We start from the raw sequence: 20,121 nt of genomic DNA, 5'->3' as shown, positions 1-20,121 counted from the left end.
ACCACAGATAATATAGAACCCATCAAAATGTTACAAAAATAAAAGTTTAATCTAAATATAACTAAAATTATTTTTACTATTTAGGAACTATTGAGCATTCCTTATACTCCATCTAAAAGTATAAATAACTTTTAGAATCCAGGTCTACAACCCTTATTTAAAACTCTTGCTTTGGAATTAGGAATTTTCCAGGTTTTAGAAGGGTAATGTGGTATACATACCATAGGTTTCCTAATACCCTCAGCTGAGTCTGGAGCAGTACCTCATGTTCAATGACCATTTGTACAGAGAAATGCAAAAATAGCCATACTGAGTGGAGTAAGTCAATAAATAGCTTCATGTTCGGTTCAGGCCAGCTCTTGCCTCCAATGAGCTTAGAAAAACTTTGAATTTCAGAGCTTTCTGGACCTCTATTAAGTGTTACATGAATTGCTTGAGAAAAAAAATGGTCAAAAAGTTATCATCTGTTATAATAATTTTGTGTTTCTCAGCATTCTCTCTTGGGACAATCAGAAAAGAATCCATATTATAAAGAGATGAGTCCCACACCTTTATGTTCCCTCCTACTCTCTCTCTTCCCACATCCTCAGCTAGGCAGGATAGGAAGCCAACCCCCATAGCCCCTCTGCCACAGCTTTGCTCTTGGGGGGGGGGCTTTTGGCAGAGGCAGTGGGAGGCTACTGCAGCGGTTAAGAGATGGGGCTCTGGACTAACCCTATGTCTTCCTCACCATGTGACCTTAGGCATGTTGATTTGTTTCCCTGGGTCTCAGTTTCCTAATCTATAAAATGTACAGGAAATCCATAAAACATATAGAATTCACCTCAGAGGGTTCTTGGAAGGCATCCTAAGCATAATGTCTGGCATGTAAATAACCTTCAATAAATGTTATTTTACTGCATGTAGATTTAAATAAGAAATAAAACTTGTAAAATTGTGACATTTCACATGGAAATGCTGCCTAATCTTCACCAGCTTCAGAAATCTGACCTTTGCCGATGCTGCAATAAAGTGTTGTAATTAAAATAAATAAATAAATAAATGTTATTTTAATTACTGTTCTTGCAAGTTACAAGTCTGATTGCCAAGGAAGAGAGATGTTTACAATATATGAACAATATGAGCAGATGCTATGAGTTATGCAGAGAAAGTTGGTGACAGAGAAGAAGATAGAGGGAGGCAGAGATGCCAAAGAGGAAGCAGGTGGAGAAAGACAGAGATGCAAAAAGAGATGGGCATGGACACATACACACAGAGAGAAAAGAATGTTTGAGAGCAAAAGTGAGAGTGAGAAAGAGATAGAGATGCAAATGTACACAAGCACACACAAAAACAGAGAAAAAAACGGAAATGGAGAGAGGATATGAAGAGCCAAAGGTACAGGGAGAGAGAGCTGAAGAGGCAGGGGTAGAGCTCCCAGAATTGCAGGGCTTCCGGAGACACTCTAGGACACTCTACTTCCAGGCTGTGCAGCATGCAGTGAACCCTTTCTCCCAGGACAACTGGATGGACATGCATAGCTCCCCATGGTCCTCTAGCCAGGCTGCCTAGTGCAGAGAGGTTCCAGCAGCTCAGGAACACACTTACCTTGATCTCTACAGGGTCGTTCTGGTGGAAGTTGATTGGCGCAACCCCAGGGACATAGAAGGCGCTTGATTCACATGTGAGAGAGAGAAGCAGCAAGGACCACGGCAACCAATCCTGCTTGGAAGAAGAGAGACCACAGGTGAAATGGGGAAAAGAAGTGAACATCCCCTGGGACAGATCAAGTCACACCACCTTCATGTCTGCTTTACCTGACCCAGTGTTGTACTCTGCTCCTGGAACCTGAGGACCTCATAAAGGTTGCCTCCCAAACGCCCCCAAGAGCACCACAAGACAATTTTGCACTTCAGGAATGAGCCACAAAATGGGTCAAGTAATTAATATCTGAGCAAAAGGGAAAACTGTTACACAGGAGCCACATCTCCCCATTTCTGGATCAATCTTTTAAACATTTTATGGTGTATCACTCTCCAGGATAGCTAGTGGAAATAAAGGTCTGCTACATTCCATTATTTCCCATTTCTCCTTATAGCAACAGGCTCACTTTGTCAGGAAGCTTCTATGTTACCAATATATTTTCCCATAAGCTTCTCCAAAACTCTTCTGGCCTCTCATTGCCTCCCATTCTCCTCCTCACTCAGCTCCAGCCACACAGGCCTCTTTGTTGTCTCCTGACAAGAAGCCCTTCTCCACCCCTCAGGCCCTTCATCTTTACAGTTCCCTCTGCTAGAATGCCCTAACCACAGATACCTGCATGGCTCATTTCTGTCCTTATTTCATTTGGGTCTCTAACATCACTTCCTCCAAGAAGCCGCCATTGACATCCTATCTGAAGAGCATCCTCAGGGCTCCAATTACCCATGTCTCCAGCCCCTTGCCCTACTTTATTTCTCTTCATGGACTTATCTACTTGACATGTCTGATATGCATTTGTTTACTTGTGTATTGATGTCCCTTCCACTTGAATGTAGTCTCTGTGGGAGCAGGGACTGTATCTCCAGCACCATGAATGAACAGTGCCTAGCACAGAGTGAGCACTCAGTAAATATCTGCATGCAGGACAGTCACCTGGGAATCTAAGGCAAGATAGATCAAATTCCGACCTCAAGAAACCTGCCCCATCAAAGCATCTCTTTCCCTCCCCTTTGAATAACCAGAAGAGCTGCCTGATTCTCTTGCTTCTGAACAAGGAACTTTTGTCATCCACATACCTGAATCACCAACTCAAGTGTGTTTCTGCATTTGCCTTCTCTCTCCACCCTTTCACTGTTGCTGGATTTCAGACACTGGCCACAGCCCCTCTGTCCATCAAGTTCCCCCACCCCCAACACACACACATACTCAGATGATTCTTTCTGAAACTCAATTTTATAGCTTGGGCAAAGTCTTGAATGCAATATATTCACAGAGTTCTTCCCCTGATTTATTGTGAACTTTTAAGTTCACTTAAAACTTTTAATCTGCCAGCTGATTAGCATTATGAATAACAGACCCTGATAAAAACAGTGCCATGGTTAAGACAGGTGTATTGTATTTTGTAATCAGGAGGTCACTGGAGTTAGAAGATAAAAAATTGCCTCATGATGTAGGATTCCATATAGGAAGACCGTACTTTTTCCCCCTTTCTCCTTTTTTAAAAAAAGAAATTTTATTTTTAAATAAATTTAGATTTATAGAAAAGTTATAAAGACACTATAGAGAGTTCCCATATACTCTTCACCCAGGTCCCTTAATGTTAACATTTTATATAACCATGGGGAGTAAGGCTTTTAAAAAATAACTAGCTGAAATTTTTTTTTATTGAAATTATTTTTTAAAAAGTAAAACATATATAGTAAATAATTCAAAGAGTACAAATGGGTATGCCATGAAAAACAAATCTTCCTTCGACTCCAGGTCCCCACATACAACTGCTATCACCAGTTCCTTAAAAATCTCTCTAGAGACTTCCTATATAGGCACAAGGGGAAGGGTTTCATAGTATGGGTTTGCCTGAATACAAAAACTTTTTTTTTTTTTTTGAGACAGACCCCCAGCTAGAGTGCAGTGGCATCATCATAGCTCACCGCGACCTCAAACTCCTGGGATCAAGTGATCCTCCTGTCTCAGCCTCCCAAGTAGCTGGGACTACAGGCATGCACCACCATGCCTGGCTAATTTTTTCTATTTTTAGTAGAAAGGAGGGTCTCACTCTTGCTCAGGCTGGTCTTGAACTCCTGAGTTCAAGCGATCCTCCAGGCTTGGCCTCGCAGAGTGCTAGGATTACAGGTGTGAGCCACTGCGCCTGACCTACATTTTTTTTTTTTAATAGAATTTTTTTTTAATTTCCGCATATTATGGGGGTACAGATTTTAAGGTTTCAATAAATGCCCATTTCCCCCCCTCCCCCCAAAAGTCTGAGTCTCCATCATGACCATCCCCCAGATGGTGCACATCTCACTCATTATGTATGTATATACCCACCCCCCTCCCCCCTGCCCAATACCCTATTACTGTAGTACCTATGTGTCCACTTAGGTGCTTGACCTACATTTTTATTCTTTCTCTGAATAGCGATGGGAAGCCTACCCACTGTAGGCTGAGCACAGCATCTGATTTCCTGTCCATCAGATTTCCTCCACTTGACCAGTTATCTGAAGATTCTGGCCCTCCCTCATTGGAACCCTTTGCTCCCTGATTTGCCAGTTGTTAGAATGTGAGTGCCACATGGGAGAAATTAACTCTGCCCTCTTTTCCCCTCTGCACCTGAATTCTAGTTAATCAAAATATAAAGAAGGCAAGTCCTATATTACTGGCATAAACTGCCATCCAAAAGTTGTTTAAAAAAAAAAACCTGAATGTTTTAAAAACAATGCAGAAAACAGACAATTCTCACACAAAGATACTATCAATAAACTACAAACCAATTTATCTTAGAGGAAGGATCAAGAGATGAAAAATGGCAAAGGATACCTTCATAGTATGCTAGAATCTTTGAATACAACTCAAGTTGACAACCAAAAGCAATTCAGAAGTTCAGCTTACAACTAATGACTGTCAGATGACACTCTTCATTTCAGATATTAAAATGCCACTGGTGTGGTATTCTTATCTAGCTGGATAGATTATAAACAGAAACACTTCTGGGGGTCAATTTGGCACCCTGTATTGCTTTCAGAAAGCCCCCCATACTCTTTCATCCTATAATTTTAATTCTAGACATGTTAAGAAAAACATGGCAATGTGCCAAAATGTGTATATAAATGGGTGATCATTATAGCATTTAAAATAGTGAAACTGTTCATGACTTAGTATAATAAAACAGGCCATATTAGTGGAATGGGTTAAAATATGATATGTCAATTTATCCATTTAAGTAGTCACTAAAAATGATGATATATTTCTTGAATGGGAATGTTCAAGCTTTAGATTTAAGCAGGAAAAGCAGAGGATAGAACACTGTACGGTAAGAGTCCCATTTTTTTAAAAAAAGTTATCTTTAGGAAAATGCTTAGGAGGCAAAATGTGTTATCTGAGTAATGGATGGTTTCCCTTTTTGTGTACCTATATTTTCTAATTTTTCTTAAAGGATTATATAGTATTTATACCACTTCATAAATGAGATGAGAGAAAATACCACTGTCTGAACAACTAGGTTACAGTAATCCTAGCTTGGTATGGAGGGACCTCCACTTGCTGGCCCTAATGCCTTTCCAGAAACACCTCCCACCTGATCTTTGTAAGCCTTCAGGGAGACACAAGGATTTTCCCTGCCCTTGGTGAACAGACTCATTCAGGTTGTTTCTTTTTTTTTTTTTTTTTTGAGACATAGTCTCACTTTGTTGCCCAGGCTAGAGTGAGTGCCCTGGCTTCAGCCTACCTCATAGCAACCTCAAACTCCTGGACTCAAGTGATCCTACTGCCTCAGCCTCCCGAGTAGCTGGGACTACGGGCATGCGCCACCATGCCCGGCTAATTTTTTGTATATATATTTTTAGTTGGTCAATTAATTTCTTTCTATTTTTAGTAGAGATAGGGTCTTGCTCAGGCTGGTTTCAAACACCTGACCTCAAGCAATCCGCCTGCCTCGGCCTCCCAGAGTGCTAGGATTACAGGCGTGAGCCACCACGCCCGGCCACTCAGGTTGTTTCTGACATATGACCTCGCCTTATTCAATCCCTACCTACTCTTGAAATACTTCTTCCTTTAAGAATACCCTCATAGTCTCACAGAGAGAATTAGACACTTTCTTCCTTACTTTTCAAGGCATTTTATTAAGTATCTCTATGATGACACTAGAGGAAGAGAATGGAACCATTATCTAATACCCAAATGAACTTTAACATCTCCACATGCTCAAAGACTGCTGCTTAAGTTGTGTGGCAAATATTTAAATGTGTGTTCATTTAAGCTCCACCTTAAATGAACACTCCTAATGGTGAGTTAACCTGCACTAATCGCTTGTCTGGCTTTGTTGATGGGGGAACTCAAATCCTTCTCAAGCAAATTAATAATAAGCACCAACCAACTTCTGATCTATGAAAATATGAAACCATCTACTCATACATAGGTTTAATATTAGTCTTTGCTGTATCCCCTTGAGAACCTGATTAAAAATAAAAATTCCTCACATTTAAGTTCTTGACACCTCCCACCTTTCCATGTGTCCAAGAACCTATGTTGAGAATCCCTGAGAACATCTAACCCCTAAACCATATTTGTATGTCTAGGACAGTGGTTCTCAATTCACTGGGGAGCTTTAAAAAATACCAATGTCAAGCCCTCATCCTAGACTACTGGTTACCCTAACCAATTATAAGTCAGAATCTCTGAGAGATAGGGCTCTGGTGTCAGTATTTTAAAAAGATATCTAGATCCTTGCTGCTCAAAGTGAGTTCTGTGGGAAGCAGCATCACCAATACCTGGAAGCTTATTAAAAAGATGCAGAATCTCAGGCCCCTTTCTAGAATAGTGAATCCGAACCTGCATCTCAGCAAGTTCCCCAAGTTAAAGTTTAAGGATCACTGCTCTAGACATCCTGAAAGTGCAGTCAGAGAAAAGAACCACTGCTCAGGTAGAAGTGATTACCCTACATGATACAAACCCCTTAGGAGGAGGGTGGTAGGCCTACATTTCTCTATGAGTAGGTTTAAAACTACACCCTGACAATCAATAGGGGGGCAGCTGTCATATACTGGAGAAAGCATAAGCTTGGGGGCCCAAAATAAATGCAGGGAGTTGGATCCTACCCCTCAGCTGTGCAGCTTTGGGAACACAACTTTGCTGAGCTCTGTGTCCTCCTTGATTAAGACAGACTCATATAGTAGAAGTGGAGCTCAAAAGAGAACATACCTCTGACAACACTTATTAACCTGTAAGCCACTACCCTTATATATAAGGTAGGATTTGTTGGAACAGCATGTGGTCTGAATTTCTCCTCCTAGGAAGCCAGACACGAGACCTTTTTGCCTTATCTGATAGGTTATCTGAAGCCAGGGCAGAGGATTACAATCTCCTCTGGTTATCAAGCCAATTAAATCTAAGAAGTTACTTCAGTTCTACTTTCTACTGAAACAGAATCCTCTAGACTTCGCTCAAAGACACCACCCTGGGGAACACGAGGGCTCCCTGAGAAGCACAGCTTGCAGAGGAATGAAAAGCAAATCCTGAAAGACTTCAATACACGTTTGTTCCAAAGTCTCAAACCAATGGACCACCGTCCTCATTAGTATAGTGGTGAGTATCCCCGCCTGTCAAACCAATGGAGCAAGCACACAAATAAAAAACAAAAACAAAAGACACAACAACGAGGATAATACCCTAGTGGGAAAACCACACTAAAAAGCAGCAAGAAGCCAGAGTCACCTAAGTACAAGGCATTGTGGCAGACACGGTCCCTTCCTTCCATTTACCACTTTCTGAGTCCCTGTGTTGTGCCAAGCACTTTCCACTGATTTGTGCCATTCTCACAACTACAACTACAGGGAGATTTTTGTCACTAGTTTTGTAGATGCCTCAGTTACTCTGAGACCCAGAGGTAACATAACTTGCTCAAGGCCATGGAAGTCAGAGTATGGAGGAACAGGTAGGCTCTTTTCAAGCAGGAGAGCTGCATTATAACAGGACACTATAACATGATGTTGATAAAGTGGCTAACATTTACTGAATGCTGATTATATGTACAGCACATTTCTAGGTCCTTTTCATGTAATAACTCAATCTTTACAATAATCCTATGAGATAGGGACTCTTATTATTCCCATTTCACAGATGAGGAAAGTGAGACTTAGAGAGGCAACTAAGCAGGGTTTAACCTGGCTGACTTAGGGTTTGTACCAGGCAATCTGAGCCCAAAGCCCATGTATTACCAGTACAGAAAATAGTTCACCAACTACTTTTTAAAAGAATTTTTTAGAGACAGAGTCTCCCTCTGCTGTCAGGCTGGAGTTCAATGGCATAATCATAGGTCACCACAGCCTAGAACTCCTGGGCTCAAGTGATCCTCCTGTCTCAGCTTCCCGAGGTGCTAAGACTACAGGCATGGCTACCATGCTCCAGCTAATTTTTAAATTTTTTGTATAGATGGAGTCTTGCTATGTTGTCTAGGCTGGTCTCGAGCTCCGGGGCTCAAGCAATCCTCCTGCCTCAGCCTTCCAAGTAGCTGGGACTACAAGATGCCGGGCTAATTTTTCTATTTTTAGTAGAGACCGGGTCTCCCTATTGCTCCCTATTGGTCTCGAACTCCTGAGTTCAAGTGATCCTCCTCCCTCAGCCTCCCAGAGTACTAGGATTACAGGCATGAGCCACCATGGCCTGGCTTATATAGAAACAAATTTTTTTTTTTTTTTTTTTTTTTTGAGACAGAGTCTCACTTTGTTGCCCAGGCTAGAGTGAGTGCCGTGGCGTCAGCCTAGCTCACAGCAACCTCAAACTCCTGGGCTCGAGTGATCCTTCTGCCTCAGCCTCCCAGGTAGCTGGGACTACAGGCATGCGCCACCACGCCCGGCTGATTTTTTATATATATATCAGTTGGCCAATTAATTTCTTTCTATTTATAGTAGAGACGGGGTCTTGCTCTTGCTCAGGCTGGTTTTGAACTCCTGACCTTGAGCAATCCGCCCGCCTCGGCCTCCCAAGAGCTAGGATTACAGGCGTGAGCCACAGCGCCCGGCCTTAGAAACAAATTTTTAAAAAGCATTTATATACTGAAGGTTATGAAACACTGCTAAGAAAAATGAAATAAAATCTAAGTAATTGGGGGCCGGGCGCAGTGACTCACACCTGTAATCCTAGCACTCTGGGAGGCCGAGGCAGGCGGATTGCTCGAGGTCAGGAGTTTGAAACCATCCTGAGCAAGAGCGAGACCCCGCCTCTACTATAAAGAGAAAGAAATTAATTGGCCAACTAATATATATAGAAAAAAAAATTAGCCAGGCATGGTGGCGCATGCCTGTAGTCTCAGCTACTCGGGAGGCTGAGGCAGTAGGATTGGTTGAGTCCAGGAGATTGAGGTTGCTGTGAGCTAGGCTGACGCCAGGGCACTCACTCTAGCTTGGGCAACAAAGTGAGACTGTCTCAAAAAAAAAAAATCTAAGTAATTGGGGAGACTTTCCATGTTAATGGATTGGAAGACTCAATAAAGTTAGGATGTCACTTCTCCCCAAATTGATCTACAGAGTCAATGCAATCCCTATTAAAATTCTAGCAGCTTTTTTGTAGAAACTGACAAATTGACTCTAAAATTTATATGGAAATACAAAGGACCCAGAATATCTAAACTTTAAAAATAAATCTTTATATTTACAGCAAATCGATTTTCAACAAAGCTGTCAAGGCAATTCAATAGGGAGAGGATAGTCTTTTCAACAAATGGTTTTTGGACAATTTGGGAGCCACATACACACGGAACCTCAGACCATATACACAAATTAAGTCAAAATGGATCATAGACCTAAATCGAAAGGGTAAACCTAAAAAACATAGGAAAAAAAAATAAGAGAAACTCTTCTTGTTATCCTGGGTTAGGCAAAGATGTCTTATATACAACACCAAATGTTCAGTCCACAAAAATGTGAATAAATTAGATTTCATAAAAATTAAAAACTTTTACACTTCCAAAGATATCATTAAGAAAATGAAAAGGCCGGGCGCGGTGGCTCACGCCTGTAATCCTAGCACTTTGGGAGGCCGAGGCGGGCGGATTGCTCAAGGTCAGGAGTTCGAAACCAGCCTGAGCGAGACCCCGTCTCTACCAAAAATAGAAATAAATTAATTGACCAACTAAAAATATATATACAAAAAATTAGCCGGGCATGGTGGCGCATGCCTGTAGTCCCAGCTACTCGGGAGGCTGAGGCAGTAGGATCGCTGAGCCCCGGAGATTGAGGTTGCTGTGAGCCAGGCTGACGCCACGGCACTCACTCTAGCCTGGGCAACAAAGTGAGACTCTGTCTCAAAAAAAAAAAAAAAAAAAAGAAAAAAGAAAATGAAAAGATAGGCTGCAAACTAGAGGAAAATTCTTTGCAAATCATATATCTGATAAGAGATCTGTATCCAGAATATATAAAGAGCACTTACAACTCAATAAGAAAATGACTGACCATCCAATCAAAAAATGGACAAGGCTGGGCACAGTAGCTCACCTCTGTAATCCTAGGACTCTAGGAGGCCGAGGTGGGTGGATTGCTCGAGGTCAGGAGTTCGAAACCAGCCTGAGCAAGAGCGAGACCCCGTCTCTACTATAAATAGAAAGAAATTAATTGGCCAACTAATATATATAGAAAAATTTAGCCGGGCATGGTGGCGCATGCCTGTAGTCCCAGCTACTCGGGAGGCTGAGGCAGAAGGATTGCTTGAGCCCAGGAGTTTGAGGTTGCTGTGAGCTAGGCTGATGCCACAGCACTCACTCTAGTCTGGGCAACAAAGTGAGACTCTGTCTAAAAAAAAAAAAAAAAAAATGGACAAAAGATTTGTTTAGACCATTTCACCAAAGATGTAAGAATGGCTAATAAGCACATAAGAAAATGCACATGTTAACAGGGAAATGCAAACCAAAACCACTGTGAGGTACCACCACATACCTCCTGGAATGGGACAAGTATAGACCAGGATGTGGAGAAACTGGTGGCAATGTAAAATGGTACAGCCACTTTAGAAAGTTTGGCAGTATCTTAAAAAGTTAAACATAAACTTACCATACTGGATAGTATTTCCAACTCTAAGGCATTTACCCAAGAGAAAAAGACATGTCTATATGAAGACTTGTATGTGAATGTTGATAGCAACTTTAATCACAATAGTCCAAAATTACAAACATTCCAAACACCCATCAATTAGTGAATTAAAAAAAATGTAGTACATCTATACAATGAAATACTACTCAGCAATGAAAAGGAACGAACTACCAATATATTACAACAGGGCTGAACCTCAAAAATGTTATGCTAAGTAAAAGAAGCCAATGCAAAAAGTCTATATGTTGTATGATTCTGCTTACATGAAATGCCCAGAAAAGACGAATCTATAGAGACAGCTATAGCTAGTTGTGGGAACAGGAACTGACTGCAACTGTCAATCCCTTGACTGTAAGGAAACTTGCTGGAGCAATGAAACATTCTAAAACACTGTATCATTATGGTGATGGTTGCACAAGTCTATACATTCACTAAAATCCAATGAACTATACACTTACAGTGGGTGGTTTTATGGTATTAAATTATACCTCAATAAACCTAGGGGAAAAAAACTAGTTAGGGGGAAGTATAGATGAAACAAGTTTGGCAACATAATAATTGTTGAAGCTCAGTGATGGGTAATGGGAGTTAGTCAATACTATTTCTTCTACTATTGTGTATGTTGGAAATTTAAATAATATAAAGTTTTTGAAAACCAGACACTTATAAAAGTGCATAAAAATGTTCTAGAGAAGTAATAAAAATATCAAAGACCTCTGATTAATGGATTATGGGTAGGCCGGTGACTTTTTCATTTTACTGCTTTTTAAAAATTGACATAAAAATTATATGTTTTTTATGTTTTAATATTTTATAGCTTGTTTTAATATTTTATAGCTTTTTTATACTAACTTTTTTCCATGTACATGGATCACCTTTATTCTAAATAAATACACTTATATTTTAAGAAGGGAAGGAAATGGGTGCCTCTAAAAATACTAGGATGAGTTCCATCGAAGAGCTACAGAAAGTGGGAGACATAAGGTAATGACATAGATACAGAAGGGATTCTAGCACTAGACTGGTTGGTAACCAGACAGATCAGTAATTCTTAACTTTAGATATGGTGTCACAAAGCCCTCTGAGAATGTTATAAAAGTTAGAGACCCTGTTCCCAGAAAAAAAATATTCCAATACGCAGAATGTGACATACCTTTCCAGGAGAATCAAGGACCTAGAAGTTTATGGGCCCTTGATAAGACCCCTGTACTAGATATTGTTCCAACTTTTTGTGATTCTATGACTTCATTACCCTCTACAGTGCTGACAGCCTGATAATGGGTGTATGACCCACAGTTCATTTCTGTAAGGAAAGTAAAGAGTAGCAAAGTACCTGCTTATCTGGAAATTTCTTTATATCTTCCTTTAATTTTTAATTGATCAACTCAGTAATCCCCATGTCAAGGTCAGTCTAAAAAGTCAATTAAGTGTTTAGTAACATCTTTTGCATGTTCTGAGCCATGAAAGGAGTGGGAGTCCTAAGGGATGTGAACCAGCCCTTTCAACATCATTTTGCTTTTACTACTTGGTTTCCAAGTCACGAGATGGCAAATGCAGCCTGTCAAGGAACAAGGTGATGGCAATCTAGAAGTCCTTTGTGGTGTAATCTAACACTTCATCACTGGCAAAGATATGGGTGACCTGGAAAGTTATAAATCTCAAGAGAAACAAGAATCAAGGTCTTTCCGTCCCTGTTTTATTCTTGGGGGTTAGGCATTCAGAAAAATCTCTTCTAAAGAGCCACCCAATGAAGAAGGGTTGCCAGGACTAAAAAATACCCTAACCACCCCAGATTTACCTCCACCCCGTTTGCAAGGTGTGAACAATTAACTTCTTCCAAAGAAAAGAGGAAGTTTCCCTTAAGAACTGAAAATTATTTCATTCACTCACATTTCTCTGTAACCAGAAGTTAACTTTTTCTTTTCTGGAACCCTATGTCATGCAATCTCCTTTCCCATAAATAGTGTCACATAGCAATCCAGTCTGGCCCATCAGAATAGCCTTATTGGTTCCTGTTTCATGCTTTTCCTGTGGCAAAAGCAGCACCTTCCTTAACAGGAGGCTAGATTCTTCTTTTTCTTAAAGATACAGTCACCATTTTAAGACTATGTAACTGCTCCCATTTTATAAAAAAAAAAAAAAAAAAGAAGGAAAGAAAAAGGCTTTGGGGGTACAGTTTACTAACAGTTAACCGAAATCAATTACCCAATCAGTTAAAGCTCCCTAAGAATTCAATCACACATGAATGAAGGCTAATAACAGCCAAAGACCACTTACCAAGCAACTCCATGGAGCTAGAGAACTCACAGAGCGAAAAACAAAACCCAAAGCCAAATCAGCCACGGGAGACTCTGAAAATGTACCCTTACTTCAGAGCCCATAGAACACAGTAGCTGTAGAGCAGAGAGATTCATAAAAAGGCTCAAAAACTGTTATTTGGGAGTAGGGAAAAAGCTGCAGCAGGCTGTGGAAATCCAGGTGAAACTAATAACCACCCTTGCAAAGCAACAGGCACCTCGAGGCCAGAAAGTGCAGAAATGCACTGTTCTTCCCTCTCCTCACTGCGTATTTATAAAAGAACTCTCAGCTAGCCCAAGCAACAGGCTTAGATAGTTCACCTCAGGCAGATTTCAAACCTTGGAGTAAAGTTACAGAGCACCCTCTTTGTGCCTCAATCTCACATTTCATTTAATCATCACAACATTCCTTTGAGGAAAGTAGCATCCTGTTTCAAAAATAAGGAAACTGATTCAGTATGAGATGATGAAAAAGTTCTGGAGATGAATGGTTGCATTCAGTTGCGTAATAATCTGAATGTACTTAATGTCACTGAACTGTATGGTTAAAATGGTAAATTTTATGTACAGTTTACTATAATAAAAAACTTTAAATAAGGTAATTGAGGCTTAAAGGGGCAATAGTTTGCCCCAAATCACAAAACCAGCCCAAAGTCACAAAAGTAGTCATAATGTCACAGTTAGGGTTCTAGCTCAGATTCTAAGTCTAAGACCAGGATTTCAAACTCTGGGAGGTCTGTCAGTTTAATGCAGTAAGGCATAGGTGAGAAACCATGTTAGGAAGGCAGAGAAGGAAGTAATGAAGAGGAATGAGACAGAATTGAGAAGTCCTGGGTGTCCCCATCTATGCCCCATTTGGGAAACACTAGTGTCAGCAAATGGTTCAGGGATCAAAGCAGGTATGAAGGTGGTAGGTGGCTCCTATTATTCATCTGTGGCCAGATGGCCCTGCTCATCCTGGGTCCTTCCCACCTTCGTGCCAGTGCCCAGAGATCAAAACTCAACTTTCTCCAGCATTCTGTGACCCGCTTCTTTAATGCCAAGATCAAAGGAGAACGTTTGTCCAAGTTGTAAAACAGAAACCAAGAAGCAAGTTAATGCTACTCTACCTCCTTTGTACTTCCTAAGGGGATTAAGGGTACTCCTTTAGAGAGACTCCTCAGAGAAACACCAAGGCCTGGTGTGGGCACCTCAGCTCCAAGGACACCATGGCTCCTGTACAATATATGCCAGGTGAGGCAGTTCAAGAGATCGGACAACACAACCAAGACAAGACAGCAGCTTGGAAAGATCACAGGGACCATACTCATGGGGAAAATAATTGGATTTTATAGGCATATTAGCAAAAGTCACCTTAAGTGCAAGTATTCTAAACCACAGAATTTTCAACTTAGAATTTACAAGTCATCAAGTCCAAACCTTAATTTCATATATGACACTCGGAAAATAGACCAACAAAGCCAAAGTAATTTGCCCCAGGCCATGCAGTGAATCAAGGGAGGTGTTGAGACCATGCTCAGGCTGCTGACTCCTGCTCCAGTGCTCCTTCTTCAATCAGCTAATGCCCACTCATACATGAGGTCCAGAGGAAATAGCAACTTCCCACACACGAGACTGGTGGCAGAGTCCAGGCCTTTGCCCCCCCCCCCCCCCCCCGTTCCAGGACTTTACCATCTAGCTGCCCTAAGATTAGCATCAGACTCCACCACTAAAAACAGTTCTCTGCTTTTGACTGGCACTGGGGGAAATGGCTGGCATTGCCTCCATCCGCTCAAAGGAACCTCAGTGTCATTCAGTCCATTTCGCTGCTTCTGGACTGGATCAAATCCAAGTAACCTCAAAACAGTGTGAAATGACCTAACAATTACATTCCTAGGTATATACCCAAGAAAATGGAAAACATATGTTCACATACAAAAACTGGCATATGAATGTTCACAGCAGCATTATACATAACAGCCAAAAAGTGGAAATAATCCAAAATGTCCACTAACTGATGAATGGCTAAACAAACTGTGTTAGACCCATACAATGGAATATTAAGCTATAAAAAGGAATGAAGTACTGATATATGCTACAACATGGATGAACTTTGAAAACATTATGCTAAGAAGCCAGGCACAAAAGACCACATATAATTCCCTTTATACGTAATGTCCAGAATAGGCAAATCCATAGAGAAAGAAAATAAATTAATGGTTGCCAGGGGTTAGGGGAAGGAAAGAGTGGGGAGTGACTATTAATGTTTCTTTTTGGGGTGATGAAAATGTTCTGGAATTAGACAATGGGATGGTTGTATGACCTTGTGAATATACTAAATCACAATAAACTGTAAACTTTAAAACTATGAATTATATCTATTAAGAAGCTATATATATATATATATATATTTTTTTTTTTTTTTTGAGACAGAGTCTCGCTTTGTTGCCCAGGCTAGAGTGAGTGCTGTGGCGTCAGCCTAGCTCACAGCAACCTCAAACTCCTGGCTCAAGCAATCCTCCTGCCTCAGCCTCCCAAGTAGCTGGGACTACAGGCATTCGCCACCATGCCCGGCTAATTTTTTGTATATATTAGTTGGCCAATTAATTTCTTTCTATTTATAGTAGAGACAGGGTCTGGCTCTTGCTCAGGCTGGTTTCGAACTCCTGACCTCGAGCAATCCGCCCGCCTCGGCCTCCCAGAGAGCTAGGATTACAGGCGTGAGCCACCGCGCCCTGCCTATATATTTTTTTTTTGAGAGACAGTCTGGCTCTGTTGCCCAGGCTAGAGTGCTGTGGCGTCAGCCTAGCTCACAGCAACCCCCAACTCCTGGGTTCAAGCAATCCTTCTGCCTCAGCCTCCCGAGTAGCTATGACTACAGGCATGTGCCACCATGCTCAACTAATTTTTTCTATATATTTTTACTTGGCCAATTAATTTCTTTCTAATTTTAGTAGAGTCTTGCTCTTTCTCAGGCTGGTTTTGAACTCCTGACCTTGAGTGATCTACCTGCCTCAGCCTCCTAGAGTGCTAGGATAACATGCGTGAAAGCCTTATAAAAAAAACAAAACAGTGTGAACAATGATATATGTGAAAAAGTACAGAGTTTGATTCTCCAAAATCAAGTTTCTAGATTCCTGAGATGCTTACAAATGTACTCAATGGACATGTCTCAAGTTCCAACAAAATAATATTCCCAAGAACGATTTTCCACAGAGAAAGATATGTGCCTGCCTCTTAATTCAGACTCAGCTAGACGAACTCCTTATCCTCTAACTTTATGCAGCAGTCTAAATCCAGGGAAGGAGGAAGGCAGGAAAATCAAGAACTTGTTTACCCAGGCTGTCTTCTTCTATGGTGGAGAAGTCTTGCCCTGCAGGTTCAGGAAACATACACTATGCTAACACAGTCCTGGGGGATGGCAGCCCAACCCTTGGGGGAGAAGAGCCATTCACCAAGGAAAGGGAGGGAGGGAAAAACCCATAAATACCACTTGAAACTTGTAGCCACAACCCTAACTTTCTTTTTTTTTTTCCCCGAGACAGTCTCGCTTTGTTGCCCAGGCTAGGGTGAGTGCCGTGGTGTCAGCCTAGCTCGCAGCAACCTCAAACTCCTGGGCTCAAGCAATCCTGCTGCCTCAGCCTCCCGGGCAGCTGGGACTACAGGCACGTGCCACCATGCAGGGCTAATTTTTTCTATATATATTAGTTGGCCAATTAATTTCTTTCTAACTATAGGAGAGATGGGGTCTCGCTCTTGCTCAGGCTGCACAACCCTAACTTTCAAAACAAAAGAATCAACCAAAATCCCTGTCTGTTCCCACGGCCACTGAGTCCACTAGCTCAGTTCCTTTTTGGTTGTATGACTTGCCTCAGAAACCTATACACTCCAAAGTAGATCTACACATCCCCACTCCCAATGGTTGTGAAATGAGGGTGTGTATGAGGGTGTGGGGACTGTTCTGACTTCCCTGTAATAAAGTGCTGACACAGCCCAAACTTAAATCTATCTGTAACTTAACTTTGCCCCTTACATACTCCTGCAATAAACTGCTTCTATGCGTTTTCACTATTGCACCAAATAGGAAGTTTCTCATATGCACTCCCCCCTCCACTGACTTTTATTTTTTTTTGAGACAAGGTCTCACTTTGTGGTCTGAGCTGGAATGCAGTGGCATCATCATAGCTCACTGCAACCTCAAACTTATAGGCTCAAGTGATCCTCCCACCTCAGAGTGCTAGGATTACAGGTGTGAGCCATTGCACCCAGTCATATGCACCCTTTAAACTGGCTTCTGTGGGTCACCATATACATTACACACTCAGTTTCTTGAAATCAGTTACTGTTTTCAGCATGGAAGCATAGCACAATATTCCCAGGCAGCACAACAAACAGTAAATCACTGTGCTTAGAATACAATCCAAACTCCTTTCCATGGCCTCTCTGCTGACTAAGAACAAGCTGGCTCCCCTAAGGTATTGTTCTTGAGGGGGTGGGAAGGGGAAGAAGCCTTAACGGATTTCAAAACACAATCCACAGACTGCAAACTGTAGATGACAATCCAATCCTATTACAGGAATGCTTCTAGAAATACAGTTGCTCTTGCCTCCCTCCAGTTTCATTTTGTATCATTCTCTCCTACCTCCAACCCCTCACCATGCTTCAATCCCTCCTGCTTTTTTTGTGTACCTCAAACATACCAAGCTCTCTCCCACCTTAGCCCTTTAGACTTGCCATTTCCTTTGCCTGGAACACTCTTTGCCTGGCTGGTTCCTTCTTGTCAATTAAGTTTCAACTCATGTCACCTTCTTTGAGAAGACTTCTCTGACCCCTCAATTCAAAGTAGTTGTGTCACCCAGTCACCCCCAATAACTATTACTTCACTTTGCTGTCTTCATAGCACTTACTCGTGACATTATCTTGCTCATGTATTTACTTCATTGCCTGTCTCTTCAGACTAGAAAAGCTCCACAAGGGTAGAGAACCATGACCGTCTAATTCACAACTACATCCCTAGTTGCTGGAAGAGAAGGCACTCAAATATTTGATTAAATAGCTGTGTACTAGAAATACATATTGGTAGCTTACAACCTCTTAATCTCTGAACAAAGCAGGAATTTCCCAGTACAGTGCTATAAATACCACTTTAATAAACTTTTTGCCTATGGCAAGAGAGGGTGTGACTTCCTGTAAAGTTCTTACACCATCCTTGTTCTGAATGTGGTACGAAAACAAATGGGTTTCAACATACCACTTTTGAGATTTGCCCCACTCCTGGTTCAGACTGAAGTCTGAGACCACAGAAATTAGGTAAGGCTGTGAAATCTTTTACCTGACTTCTGAAGTTCTAATAAGGAACCCCTCATTAAACAAAAAAGATAAGTTATCAGTCAGCTAACAGAAAGAAGGAAACCTGTTACCAGTCAATAATCTACCCGTTTGGAGAAAACCAACTCTGAAGAACTTAAACAAGAATCTTCATTTGCTAAAGCAAGTGTCATTTTCTTTTCTCTGTATCTTCTTTGTCATTCACTCCCAGGATGAACTTATCTGCTGAGGAAGCTGTATATAGGAAGATCCAGGAAATAATTTTGGACTAAGTGACTCCAATTTTAGTTCTGTGTCTTGACAAGCAGAATTTAAGCTTAACTTCTGGAAGAAAGGCCAGTCCTTCAAAGATTTACTTCTAGGGTTCTGTACCAAGAGCCTGCAAGTTCTGAAACACCTTCCAAGCACAGTTCTTAACTCCACCCTCATCCACAAAGAGGCTTCATCCAAACAAGCAAGCTTCATCATAATAAGCCTTCATCCCCAAGGAGCTGTGTGTGTGGCCTTGCAGGAGCATGGAAAGAGGAGGCAGCCAGCTGGGGCTAAAGTGTTTTTCAAAACCTAGTTCACAGACCACCTTCACCATAATCACTGGAGTGCTTACTAAAGTACAGATTCCTGGACATCACCTAACCCTACATAATTAGAATCTTTGGGAGTGGAGCTCAGGAAATTGCATTTTTTAACATGCCTCCCCACATACAGCTGAGATTCTTAGGCAAAGTTTGAGAACCAATGAGATTAAAGGTCCCTAGGAGACAGGCAGGGAGTTGAGAGAAGACAGGAAGGATAGGGGAGAGTCTAGGGATGGAAGATGGGGGTGGGGTAGGTGAAGACATGCTCTGGAGTAGCGGCAGTGAAGAGGGGTGAGCGAAGGGGACAGTTGTAGGTGGAGGTGAAAACAGAGCTTAGGCTGGGAGTCTAGTCGGAGAGGTCACATCCGCGAACTTGTCAGGATGGCAGGGAGGCGGGGAAAGCAGCGTCTGGACGTGAGGAGGAGGAGCGAGAGTGGGAATAATGGGGGGTTCTTCGGCAGGGCCAGGGCTGGGAAGCGAAAATGGAAAATCAGGGTCACAGGGGGCGGGGACCAAAGTAGGAATGGGAAACGGTGGAGGCAGTAGCCGAGGCCTCCCTCCGAAACGGCGCCTCCCGCAAAACTCCGGGCCTTGACAAGCTCGAGTGTGGGGCCAAGGCTGGGGAGGGGAAATTTGGGGGAGGCGAGCCCAATCAGAGATGGCCCTCAGGCCTGAGCCAGAGCTCCTGGAGGTGGCTCAAGGCCAGGCATGAGGTGCTGGAAGGTCCTAGGATACCCCGGAGGGCCCCGCTTCAGCTCCGGTTCCCGGAGTCTCCTTCACTCACCATCGCCGCCGCCATCTTGGATCCACGTGTCGGCGTGATGACGTCAGCGGAAGTGCTGCTTCCCTGGTTACGGAGTTTAACACCGCAAAGTGGTCGCCCGGCTTTCATCCCTCCGTAGTAGCAGTCAGCAGAGGGGCAAAAGAGATTTAGCTTCTGCTTGACAACCTAGTCTGGGCAGTCAGGTCGCTGATTAGGTGAAGAGAAAAAAACGGTGTAACTATGGGAGCCATATTAGCTCCTGGCAGAGACGGCTCTTCCCATACACCGCTGCATTGTGGGTAATAGGGGTGTGTGGAAACGCACTTATTCTCTGGGTGCCATCTTTACTGTTGGCAGGAAGACCCGTTGCCAGGGTTACCTGATACCTTGATTTGAGGGAGAGGGGTAGGCATGGGCTCCAA

At 42.2% G+C, this 20,121-nt stretch overlaps 1 protein-coding gene across 3 annotated transcripts in view; it reads right to left on the bottom strand.

Annotated features, from left to right (window-relative positions):
* Positions 1-19,910, bottom strand: part of TM9SF4 (transmembrane 9 superfamily member 4) — a 50,145-nt gene extending 30,235 nt beyond the window's left edge. Inside the window, exons 1-2 of one of the 3 annotated variants that reach the window (XM_076011020.1) lie at positions 19,721-19,910; positions 1,588-1,701 (exon numbers count right to left, since the gene is read on the bottom strand). In XM_076011020.1, the coding sequence (XP_075867135.1) occupies positions 1,588-1,701; positions 19,721-19,828 (222 nt within the window). In that variant the 5' untranslated portion in view covers positions 19,829-19,910. The remainder of the gene's footprint in view (positions 1-1,587; positions 1,702-19,720) is intronic. The other 2 variants (XM_012754986.2, XM_012754985.2) reach the window with 2 other exon arrangements.
* Positions 19,911-20,121: the final 211 nt, after the last annotated feature.

Source organism: Microcebus murinus, chromosome 16 (genome assembly GCF_040939455.1).
Source record: "Microcebus murinus isolate Inina chromosome 16, M.murinus_Inina_mat1.0, whole genome shotgun sequence".
NCBI classification, from domain to species: domain Eukaryota; kingdom Metazoa; phylum Chordata; class Mammalia; order Primates; family Cheirogaleidae; genus Microcebus; species Microcebus murinus.
This window is presented reverse-complemented; position numbering and strand designations above follow the sequence as displayed.